At 43.7% G+C, this 12,507-nt stretch overlaps 1 protein-coding gene across 3 annotated transcripts in view; it reads left to right on the plus strand.

Moving 5' to 3' along the window:
* COG6 (component of oligomeric golgi complex 6) overlaps window positions 1–12,507 on the plus strand; it is a 288,942-nt gene that overhangs the window by 191,610 nt on the left and 84,825 nt on the right. For all 3 annotated transcript variants that reach the window (XM_063951903.1, XM_063951904.1, XM_063951905.1), the window contains exons 11-12: window positions 2,536–2,600; window positions 6,837–6,928. In XM_063951903.1, the coding sequence (XP_063807973.1) occupies window positions 2,536–2,600; window positions 6,837–6,928 (157 nt within the window). The remainder of the gene's footprint in view (window positions 1–2,535; window positions 2,601–6,836; window positions 6,929–12,507) is intronic.

Below are 12,507 nucleotides of genomic sequence, written 5' to 3' on the forward strand. Positions count from 1 at the left end.
GTATATATGCTGCACATGCAATTTACTATTCTGCATCAACTTCCTTCTTACACTTGTTGCATTGATAACAGCCCCTGAGGTTCCCTCTTTCTTACTGTAGCACACTTTTCTGGGCTACTGTAACTGAACAAGGGCAAAAATAGCCATCCACCATCCACAGCACAGCTCAAAAGATTTGCCATTTATTCCTGCAAACAATAATGGAGAGTCTCAACCTACTACACAGCCTCTGGTGGGACCACAACTGAGCAACCAAGTGGGAGCATGTGTACAGCAAATCCTATAGGCCAGGGCTGGCCAAACCGGTCTTCGAGATCTACCAACAGTTCATGTTTTCCAGGCCTCCTGGAGATCTGCAGAATTGTCAGTTAGGAATGAATGCAGCACATCTTAATTAGTAATGACTACACCTGTTTACCAGCTAGGTGGTCTGAAAATTGTGAACTGTTGGTAGATCTCGAGGACTGGTTTGGCCAGCTCTGCTATAAGCAAACACAACATATGAGAAAAGAGTGATGGCCAAAATAGCACTGTCGTTAGTGGGGTATTACTGCAGTATTTCTATGACAAGAGGACATTACTATTTTGTCTTTCCAAATTATGGCCTGTGAACTAAAGCTGTCAGGTCTGGGAGGAAGACTAATTAGTAAGAACACAGAATAATGTTAGAGACATGGGATTGCTAGAGGAGACTGAGGGGAACAGTGTGAAGAATTTACTGAAGAAGTTGATGATTCCTGGTGTTTAGCAAAGAAGTGTTTATGACCCAATTCACTTTATATGGATAACATTGAATTCTGATGCAGGCTCCCAAGCCAGGGGCTCTGCCATGCACATTTATATCTACAGTACAGGGGAATACAGTATTCAAGCTTTACAGACAACGGGGCCTGCTTTAGTATGAAAACTGACCTACTGTTGTGTTTCTGTAATTATCATTAGAGGTCCAAAACAATTGTGCTCAAATTATGCAAGATAAGCGATGAGAAGGCCATAATTTCCCTATACTACTTGGAGAAGGTGGCTTTGGCAGCCACATTATTTCCTAATCCCAGAGCGTCAAGGTTAAGTGATTTGTGATGATGAAGAGATAGTCTGATGATAGGTGAAGAGATAACCCTGTATTTATTGCCTGGGTTAAATTGTTATACTCTTCCCTAGTGTTCAGGGTGTGTAAATGGGTATATACTGTGTGCCAGGGTATGTGTAAATGGGTATATACTCTGTCTTTTCTATCATGCTGCACACTGCCGTCATACTGTTTCCTGTGACCATAGAGCCTCTGCACTGTCTCATTAGGTGTCCCGGGACATATGCAAGCTGAAATGGGAGATTCGGTTGTACCTTCTTCTTTTATGGAGACATGTATCTTTGTGGAACAGATGCATGTGAGCCACTCTAGATATTCCCCTAGGTGGTTGAGGAATTCAAATGTTTTGTTGGGCTTAAGATCAACAATATATTCTTTATCTAAATGTACTGTCCACTGGTTGCTTTGCAACAATACCTTCTGCATTGGGTTGCTTCAATTAAAAATCTAGGCATATGAGTGATTAACAGTATGTTGACATACATTCTGATAAATGGTCCATTAAAACCAAAATGCACTCATGAAAATAATTGGATATGTCCAAAGATGCAAAGTTTTGTCCCTTGCTGTGGCAAAATGTATGAGAAGTGATGTCGCTGTTTCCTTTCTTCGCCCATATGAGTTATCATTAAGGAGTCTTGGCAACCAGTCAGTGAGCATTAGCAAAAATATTGTGTTTATAGAGATTTAGGACTATACATGTATTTACGAAACGGTGGCTTTTAGATGGAAATTTAATGCTGTACCCATGTGGGTAAAACCCGGAGTGCTTTGCGCTTCATATTAGTGCTGCTTTAAACTTTTACTTGAAAACCCGCCAAGAAGCTAAGCTGCTGCTTTGTAAATATGGCCCTTAATGAGGAAAGGGGAAGGAAGGAACAGGAGTTAAGTTGTCTTTTTTGTTTTTAATGCTATTCATGTGAGATTGTTAGAAATTCATGCCATCCATTCCATATTAATAACTGCAATAGAACATATCATTTATGTATCTTTTATTGAAAACAAAATCCATAAAATGAATTGACATCTATTGAAATGACAATATAGAAATGTTTAACATATAAAGCTTATGCTGAAACATAACATAGAAACCTAGAATTTGGTGGAGGATAAGAACCACTTGGCCATTCTAGTCTGCCCTAAACATATGTACATACACACTTACACACTAGGGTTCATTTTTTTGTTGGGTGCTAGATAATCTACCAGTATATTTTTGGATTGTGTGACCAAACTGGACTAACCAGAGGAAACCCACGCAAGCAGGGGAAAATATACAAAGTCCACACGAGGCAGTGGTGGGAATTGAATCCATTCTGTGAGGCAGTAATGCTAACCATTACACCATCTGTACTGCCTATGAAAACAGTCAATTTGGAATAACTCATGTGCAACATATAGTACTGCCTTGAAAAAGAGTTCAGTGTTGATTTGGTTTCTTGCAGGGGTTGAAGATAATATCCAGGAGGTAGTAGGACATATCACAGAGGGCGTCTGCAGACCCTTGAAGGTTAGTGGTTTAATTACTCTTTCACCACACTTTGGCAGCTGTTTTACATTACTTTATTCTTTATTATTGGCATTGCAAGTTTTGGTAGGCAAAGTGTTCAGCGTACTATATTAGTGATTAATTAGTGTCAGATAGCTGCTAACTTGGGGTTTAACCAATTCCCCTTAAGACAAATAATTGCCCAAAAACATAGACAGAGGTAAGTAGCGCCTATTTCCAGCCACTGAGGAATTAGACAATATCCAACTCGCATATTAAAGTAAAAATTTCATATTTAATAACAACGCATAAAAACATAAAAAACATTCACCATCATATATTATAATTTGAAGTTTAAAAGTAGCCATGTGTCAAGATGAAAAGTTTCAACAGGTTCTATAGAAACACCCTTTTAGTGAGTGGAACAATTAGTCATCAAGTATTCATAAATGCCCTAGTGCAGTGGTTCTCAAACTCGGTCCTCAGGACCCCACACTGTTCACTTTTTCCATGTCACCCAGCAGCTGCACTGTGTATCACCAACTGTCACACTTCAAAAATCTACAGGTGACCTGCAAAACATGAACAGTGTGGGGTCCTGAGGACCGAGTTTGAGAACCTGTGCCCTAGTGGGTCTGCGTTTCTCTTTCTTTGGAGAGTTTATTCTGTTGATAGCAATGTCTTCAGGAGAAACGCATTAAGGGCAGTGCCGTTGTGTGTCTGCTCTTATCTGACACATAGCCTGTGACTACTTTACAGCGAACAGCAGCTGGCTGCACCTATTGTGTATGGAGCTGGATATTGCTGTTGACAGACGGCTGGCCCACTAACTCTTAGACAGCAGCGCGGTGTTCGTGAGTGTCTGCCTGTACTCCATCCTTACCTTACAGTCACAGCCGGACTATATACAGCATGTGAGAGAGGCTGCTGTGAGCTTCGTTAAACTTCAACAGGAGAATTGACTGAATCTCTTCTAACTGCTATTTTTTTTCTGGTTATTTAACCAGGAATACCCTGACATTCGTTAGTGTTGTGGGCATTAGTGCTGAAGCACCGTAGACTAATTGCCACCAGCGGACCCAATGGGGCATTAAGGAATGCTTGCTGACTAATTGTCCCACTCCCTAAAAGTGGGACAATTAGTCAGCAGATCTATAGAACCTGTTTGAACTTTACATCTTGACATACGGCTACTTTTGATTTCAAATTTATATGATGGTGAATGTTTTGCATAATGTTTTTATGTGTGGTTATTAAGTGGGATTTTTTTTACTTTAATATGTGAGTTGGATTAATTCTCAGTGGCCGTAAATAGTCGCTACTTACCTCTTACGCTACATATCTCTGTCTATGTTAACAAATGTTGTGTTAACATTGTTTGGTAAATGCATTTCGATTTAAAGAAATTTACTTTACACTACAATTACCTTAAATGTCCAGGCATAGTAACATACAGATATTAAATAATAATCTTATTTGTAACCTTAATGGAGAACCTTCATCCTGCCCCTGGGAATTTTGCACGCTAAGTGGGACGACACAGGGAACAACATGCAGCTACATGCATTGGGGGAGGTCATTCCGAGTTGATCGCTAGCTGCCATTGTTCGCAGCACAATGATCAGGCTAAAAATCGGCATCCACGCGCGTCGTCCGGGTACAAAGCCCGTTGTGGTTGTGCACAGGTTCTAGCGAAGTTTTCAGTCGCACTGACGGCCGCAAGAAGATTGACAGGAAGGGGTCGTTTCTAGGTGTCAACTGACCGTTTTCAGGGAGTGTTTGCAAAAACGCAGGTGTGTCTGAAAAAACGCAGGCGTGGCTGGGCGTTCGCTGGGCGGGTGTATGACGTCAAATACGGACACTAATAGGCTGAAGTGATCGCAAGCGCTGAGTAGGTTCAGAGCTAATCTGAAACTGCACAAACTGTTTTTGCAGAGCTTGGCTGCACATGTGTTCGCCCTTCTGCTAAAATACACTCCACAGTGGGCGGCGGCATAGCGTTTGCACGGCTGCTAAAACTAGCCAGCGAGCGATCAACTCGGAATGACCCCCTGGGTAACGATATATTGTGCCGCTGTCCACTGCATCATGCAGTTTTTATGGACGCACAATGTATCGTTACATCTCTGGGTACACACTTTGTCCTAGTGTATACCAGCGGGATATGGTCGTTAGGTCGACACAGCTTAGGTTGTCAGTCATTGGGTCGACCACTGAATGTCGACATGCATTAGGTCGACATGTACTAGGTCGATAGGTCAAAAGGTCGATATGAGTTTTTCAAATTTTTTAAAAATGTTTTTATTTTTCCATACTTGACGATCCACGTGGACTACAATTGGAACGGTAACCTGTGCCAAGCTTCTATCACTATAACCTATTTGATCATTCATATCCTCCGTTTGATTAAATAAAATCTGACTCCTCTGCAGATAAATGTTTTGCAAAGTACAAAGACTTTACAATATTTTATTGTAGTGACGGAGGAATAAAGGAACAATTTGGTGATGTAAATATAAAAATATATGGTTCCATATTAATCCATCAATGCATGTAGCCTAGCCCTAGTGTGTAATGCAGCTCCATGTGCACATTTGCTGTAACATATGCTCTGTTCCCCGGGTAAGACAGCAATTTGTGTTTTTTTGTCAAATATTTTGTACCAATTTCTCAAAAACACCAGAAGGTCACATTCTGATGTTATCATTTTTATTTTAATTGTCATATTTATGGATTGTCCAGCCTGAAGGAAAGACTGATAAGACAATCAGTTACTCAAGGTTGTATTACCAAGAAACCTTTCTGTAGAGAAATATAAATATTTACAGTTGTAGTGGGAATTTTCATTTTAATGAATGTGGTTTCCAAGTATCTGATAACATTGGCTGTCTATGGTTTTCCTCTCATACCATTGCTTTTTCACCAGTGTAGCTATTGAAACTCATTGTAATCTGAATTTATAAGAATAAACCAAGTACAGTGCATTGTACGGTCTCTTGTCCCTGGTAAAGTGCCCGGAGCTATTCAATTAGAGGCCCGCAATTAACCCACGAGCAGCCCTTAGGCAGCAGTTAACACTTATACTGTACCTGCTCACACTCCCAGAGGAACAGCTTGTGGGTTTATAATGGTTCCATAATTGAATACCTGTGGGTACTTTACCCGGAGAAGAGATCTAAGGGTAGTTGAATCTGACCATATGTGTGGCTGCTGCTCATACTGTAATCTAAGATAGATATGATCCATAAGATATAAACCTGTCCATCTATAAATTCTCAAAGCTCATTTATGAGAGAACCTACAGTAAGATTAGAAACCCCTGACAACTTTCCAACTTGCCTAGAATTTGACAATACTGCTATGTTCTCTGTACTGAGGCCCAAATTTCAAGCAGTAGAACGGGCAATGGTTTGTGTTTTGTGCAATAAATATAGGCATGTACTCTGCCCCATATTCTACTACAAGTAGGGCAATCCAGCCACATGACAAGACCTTGCAACCACTGGATTTACACCTTGCTCCTCTGTACATATTACTACTTTTAGACATATTTACCCAGCTTCAACCCGACTCGGACCCGGGACACAGAGCACGGGTTGAAGCCAGAGTTACCCCTCTCACACTTGGTTGATGACCCTTGTTATTCCCGGGTCGTCATCCTTCACACCGGCCCAGGTCTTCCAGTGATCTGGGTATTCTGGCATTCAGTGGGCGCTTAGAGATGATCTCCAAGTGCTACTGTCCCCGACCAATCAATTTCTATCAGGTGCACCTTTCAGACCTTAGCCGGGTTTTCTACCCAGGTTGCAAGTCCTGGAAATAATGCTGCAAGCTAGCAGGGTCGCGGACCTGGGCTTCTTAACCCAGGTGGAGCGTATCAGACATAAGTCTGACCCGGGTTGATAGGCTTCTGTCCAAAAGGGGTTCCCGTCTGTGCTGCTATTTCTTGACAGCTTTATCCTCTTGCACTGCACTACAGAACACTTGTGGTGCCTTATTAAAATAACAATCCACGAAAAACATACAAAATACACACAGATAGCAGTCATCAGTAATTGAATCTGTTCCTGCAATGCTGAGGAACAGCAATGCCAACCACTGTGTCACTAGTACCATCTCTTTTAAAATGAGTATATTGTTTATAGATTAATTACCAGGTGAATTTGTTCAGAAAAATGTATAGTACCTGAAATAAAATAGGAATTCTTAATATGGTTTAAAAAGCTATATTCTGGTGCTGTTTTTTTTTTTATTTAGGTCCGTATTGAGCAGGTTATCATTGCTGAGCCTGGTGCAGTGTTGCTGTACAAAATCTCTAATTTACTGAAATTTTACCACAACACAATAAGGTGAGTAGATGTTGGGCCCTTTCTAAGTGTGTGTCTGCATACTGAATTGTTACATGAAGAAATGATCTAGACCAGGGCTGGCCAAACCAGTCCTCGAGATCTACCAACAGTACACATTTTCCAGATCACCTAGCTGGTGCACAGGTGTAGTCATTACTAATTAAGATATGCTGCATTCATTCCTAACTGACAATTCTACAGATCTCCAGGAGGCCTGGAAAACATGAACTGTTGGTAGATCTCGAGGACCGGTTTGGCCAGCCCTGATCTAGACAGCATCTTGGTGCAGGAAAGGGATAATGGGATAGGATGAAGGTTTTCAGAAATAGCAAGAGTTTAGCAAGGTTTAGGGAGGTATTCAATTAAGTGCTATTTTTTCGACTGGTCGAAAAAACGGCAATAATTCGACATGCCGTTTCTTTTTTTTTTTAATCGTCAGGGGCGAAAATGCCCACAAGTTCGCCAAAACACGTGTATCGGTGGCAAATTTGCCGATACACGTGGTTTTCGCCAGTGCTGGATTTTTCGACCAGTCAGAATAACGGCACGGGCATTACATCGGTAAATTCGACCTAAAAACGGCACTAATTGAATACCCCCCTTAGGAGTGAACCGCTCCCCAGAGAATGGGCTGTGTTAGAACAAGATGACAGGTATTGAAACTTGGAAGGTAGCAAGTTTCTGGCAAACCTGAGGAAAAATAACTACACTGAAAGGGTTGTGTTAAGTTGGAATTCAAGGGATAATACAGTATGGGATTTAAACATGCATCAGGTTTCCTAAATCTGAAAAACAGGATTTTGATACCTACCGGTAAATCCTTTTCTCCTAGTCCGTAGAGGATGCTGGGGTCCACTTCATGACCATGGGGTATAGACTGTTCCGCAGGAGCCATAGGCACTCTTAAGACTTTTCAGTGGGTGTGAACTGGCTCCTCCCTCTATGCCCCTCCTCCAGACCTCAGTTATAGGAACTGTGCCCAGGGAGACGGACATTTAGAGGAAAGGATTTACTTTAATACTAATGGTGAGATACATACCAGCTCACACCTCAACCATGCCGCACAACATGGCATTCAACATAACACATGCCAACAGGCATGAACCAATTACAGCAAACATGCTGAAACTAATAAACCACAACATGTGTAACTCTAATAAACAAAACTGCAGGTAAAGTACACACTGGGGCGCCCAGCATCCTCTACGGACTAGGAGAAAAGGATTTACCGGTAGGTATCAAAATCCTGTTTTCTCATACGTCCTAGAGGATGCTGGGGTCCACTTCATGACCATGGGGTTTATACCAAAGCTCCAGTACGGGCGGGAGAATGCGGATGACCCTGCAGTACCGATTGACCGAACTTGAGGTCTTCATTGGCTAAGGTGTCAAACTTGTAGAATTTTGCAAATGTGTTTGACCCCGACCAAGTAGCTGCTCGGCAAAGTTGCAATGCCAAGACCCCCCGGGCAGCCGCCCAGGATGAGCCCACCTTCCTAGTGGAATGGGCCTTCACCGACGTCGGTAACTGCAATCCAGCCGTAGTATGGGCGTGCTGAATCGTACTTTTGATCCAACGCGCAATAGTCTGCTTGGAAGCAGGACACCCAATCTTGGGAGCATACAGGACAAACAAAGACTCTGTTTTCCGTATTCGAGCTGTTCTAGCAACATAAATCTTCAAAGCTCTAACCACATCTAGAGACTTTGACTCAGTGAACGTGTCAGTAACTACTGGCACCACAATAGGTTGGTTTATGTGGAAGGATGAAACTACCTTTGGAAGAAAATGTTGATGAGTTCTCAACTCTGCCCTATCTTCATGGAAGATCAGGTAAGGGCTCTTGTGAGACAAGGCCCCCAACTCAGACACCCGCCGTGCGGATGCCAATGCCAAAAGCACCACCACTTTCCAAGTGAGAAACTTCAACTCTATCTCTTGTAGAGGCTCAAACCAATCCGATTGAAGAAACTGCAACACCACATTAAGGTCCCATGGTGCCACTGGAGGCACAAATGGAGGCTGGATGTGCAGAACCCCTTTCACGAAGGTCTGAACCTCTGGAAGAGAGGCCAATTGTTTTTGGAAGAACACTGACAAGGCCGAAATCTGGACCTTGATTCACCCCAATCGGAGGTCCGCCTCCACACCAGCCTGCAGAAAATGGAGAAAACGTCCCAACTGAAACTCTTCCGTAGGAGCCTTCTTGGATTCACACCAAGACACATATTTTCTCCAAATACGGTTGTAATGTTTCGACGTTACTCCTTTCCTTGCCTGAATAAGGGTGGGGATGACTTCCTTGGGAATACCCTTACGGGCTAGGATCCAGCGCTCAACAGCCATGCCATCAAACGTAGCCTTGGTAAGTCTTGATACACGCACTGCCCCTGCTGCAGCAGGTCCTCACAAAGAGGAAGAGGCCGAGGATCTTCTATGAGCAACTCCTGAAGATCTGGGTACCAAGCCCTCCTTGGCCAGTCTGGGGCAATGAAGATTGCTCGAACTCTTGTTCTCCTTATGATCCTGAGCACCTTTGGGATCAGCGGAAGTGGAGGGAAGACATACACAGACCGGAACACCCACTGGGCCACTAGCGCATCCACTGCTATTGCTTGAGGGTCTCTCGACCTGGAACAATATTTCTGAAGCTTCTCGTTGAAACGAGATTGTCACGAACCGATCTCTCACCTCTGCGGGTTCTGGGGTCCATCCGTTGCCAGTGCAGTTGCTCGCGGTGCTGTGCGGCCGTGTGGGGACGCAGCGTGGTCAGTGGCACAGGTGATGCAGGTTCTGGGAGTGCGGGGACCAAATGACCAAAGGCACCGCTGTGTGTCTGCAGTATAGGAGGCGGTCATGTTGGAGACCAAATGAGCACCAGAGAGCACTTGTGAAACACCTGTGGGTAAGTGTTAGCCAATCCCGTGCTTGTGCTGCCTTTAAGTAGGCTGGGATTATGTTACTCTGAGCCAGTGCTTTGTTGTATCTACTCTATGCCCTAGCTCTGTGCTCTCCGTGCATTCCCGTGGTCCAGATATCGCCTCCGCTCCCAGAGGTCTGCCTGCAGCCTTCACTGCAAAAGATCCACCAAACTCCCTGCTGTGCTGTCAGTTAATCGCTCTCCCAGTGGCAAACAAGTGGATTTCCAGAGTCTTGTAAGAGGTTACCCTGTCAGCCTGCTTCAATCACACAGCCTTTGGAGGATTCCACTAAATTCAGGTGCTCGTTTGTTCAGCTCTAAACTTAACCCATTCATCAACATTGTCGTCTGCTGCAGTTTCACAGTGCTGTGTTATCTTCTGAACTCACAAGTAACCCATTCAGTATTGTATTTTCATTGTTGCTGCAATCAAGGACAATTCTTCACAGCCTTTCAGTTTAATCTTTAAGCTTCAGTATAGGTCTCCACAGTTATTCATTTATGTCTGCAATATCCAGTTAACACTACTTACAGTTTGGCACCAATCATTGCTTCATTTGGACAATTCGTCATTCATTCACAAGACTGTTTAAAAACTCAGTTCTATGAACATTTCTTCAATGCATCTTTAAGACTGTTCCTGCTTATCATTATACCATTCTTTGCAATACGTCAGTTTATATATATATATATATATATATATACATACATACATGGTGATTAATAATTTGTCATTTAACTCCTTACTGGAATTGTTGCCTTTAATAAATATATGAAACAGAACTTTCTTCGTCCTCCCTGCTTTCATCATACCCCAGCACCTACACCTTTGGTTGGTCCAGGATTAACGGATTCACAAAAACACTCGGCCCTGACAGAGATGCCATCATGTCTACTTGAGGAACTCCCCAAAGACTTGTCACCTCTGCGAAGACTTCTTGGTGGAGGCCCCACTCTCCTTGATGGAGATCGTGTCGGCTGAGGAAGTCTGCTTCCCAGTTGTCTACTCCCGGAATGAAAATTTCAGCCTTTACATGTCTTTCGGCCCAGAGGAGGATCTTAGTCACCTCTACCATTGCCGCTCTGCTTTTCGTTCCGCCCTGCCTGTTTATGTACGCGACTGCTGTTACATTGTCCGACTGGATCTGCACGGAATGATCTTGAAGAAGATGTACCGCTTGTTGAAGGCCATTGTAAATGGCTCTCAATTCCAGCACGTTTATGTGAAGGCAGGCTTCCTGACTTGACCATTTTCCTTGGAAGCTTTCCGCCTGAGTGACAGCTCCCCAGCCTCGGAGACTTGCATCCGTGGTTACAAGGACCCAGTTCTGAATCCCGAACCTGCATCCCTCTAGTAGGTGTGAACTGTGTAGCCACCAAGGGATCGAAATCCTGGCTTTTGACGACAGGATTATCTTCCGGTGCATGTGTAGGTGGGATCCCGACCACTTGTCCAACAGGTCCCACTGGAATACCCTGGCATGGAACCTGCCAAACTGTATGGCCTCGTAGGCCGCCACCATCTTCCCCAACAACTGAATGCACTGATGGATCTACACACTCAATGGTTTCAATATCTGTTTTACCATTTTCTGGATTTCCAGAGCCTTTTCCACCGGAAGAAATACTCTCTGAACTTCTGTGTCCAGAATCATCCCGAGAAAAGACAATCTTGTCGTCGGTTCCAACTGTGACTTTGGATAATTTATGATCCAACCGTGTTGTTGGAGTATTGACAGGGAGAGTGTGGTGTTTTGTAACAACTGCTCCCTGGATCTCGCCTTTATCAGGAGATCGTCTAGATAAGGAATTATATTAACTCCTTTTTGACGCAGGAGAACCATCATCTCCGCCATCACTTTGGTGAATACCCTCGGCGCCGTGGAGAGACCGAAAGGTAACGTCTGGAATTGGTAATGGCAATCCTGAACCGCGAATCTCAGATAAGCCTGGTGAGGAGGATAAATGGGATCATGCAGGTAAGCATCTTTTATGTCTACAGACACCATGTAGTCCCCCTCCCCCAGACTGGAAATCACTGCCCTCAGTGATTCCATTTTGAACTTGAATCGTTTCAAGTAGAGATTCAGATTTTTCAGGTTTAGGATCGGTCTGACCGAGCCGTCCAGCTTCGGAACTACAAAAAGGCTTGAATAAAACCCCTCCCCTTTTTGTGACAAAGGTACCAGGACTATGACCTGATCCTGACATAATTTTAGGATTGCCGCTGTTATTGCTTCCCTTTCTGGAAGAGAAGCTGGCAAGGTCGATTTGAAAAATCGGCATGGGGTAACGTCTTGAAACTCCAGCTTGTATCCCTGGGACACTATTAGCAACTCCCAGGGATCCAGGCCAGACAGAATCCAACTTTGGCTGAACAGTTTGAGACGTGCCCCCACCCGAGCAGCCTCCCGCAAAGGAGCCCCAGCGTCATGCTGAAGATTTGGCAGAAGTAGGGGTAGACTTCTGCTCCAGGGAACCTGAAGCTGCTGTGGACTTCTTTCCCCTTCCCCACCCGCAAAGAAGGGGGAACCTTTCGCTTTTTTGTATTTATTGAGCCGAAAGGACTGCATGTGCGGGTGATATGTCTTTTTTGCCGGTGCATCGCCAAATAAAGCCTCACCTTTATATGAGAGAGCCTCCATATTTCTTTTGGAA

This window comes from Pseudophryne corroboree, chromosome 2, assembly GCF_028390025.1.
Source record: "Pseudophryne corroboree isolate aPseCor3 chromosome 2, aPseCor3.hap2, whole genome shotgun sequence".
Classification (NCBI taxonomy): Eukaryota; Metazoa; Chordata; class Amphibia; order Anura; family Myobatrachidae; genus Pseudophryne; species Pseudophryne corroboree.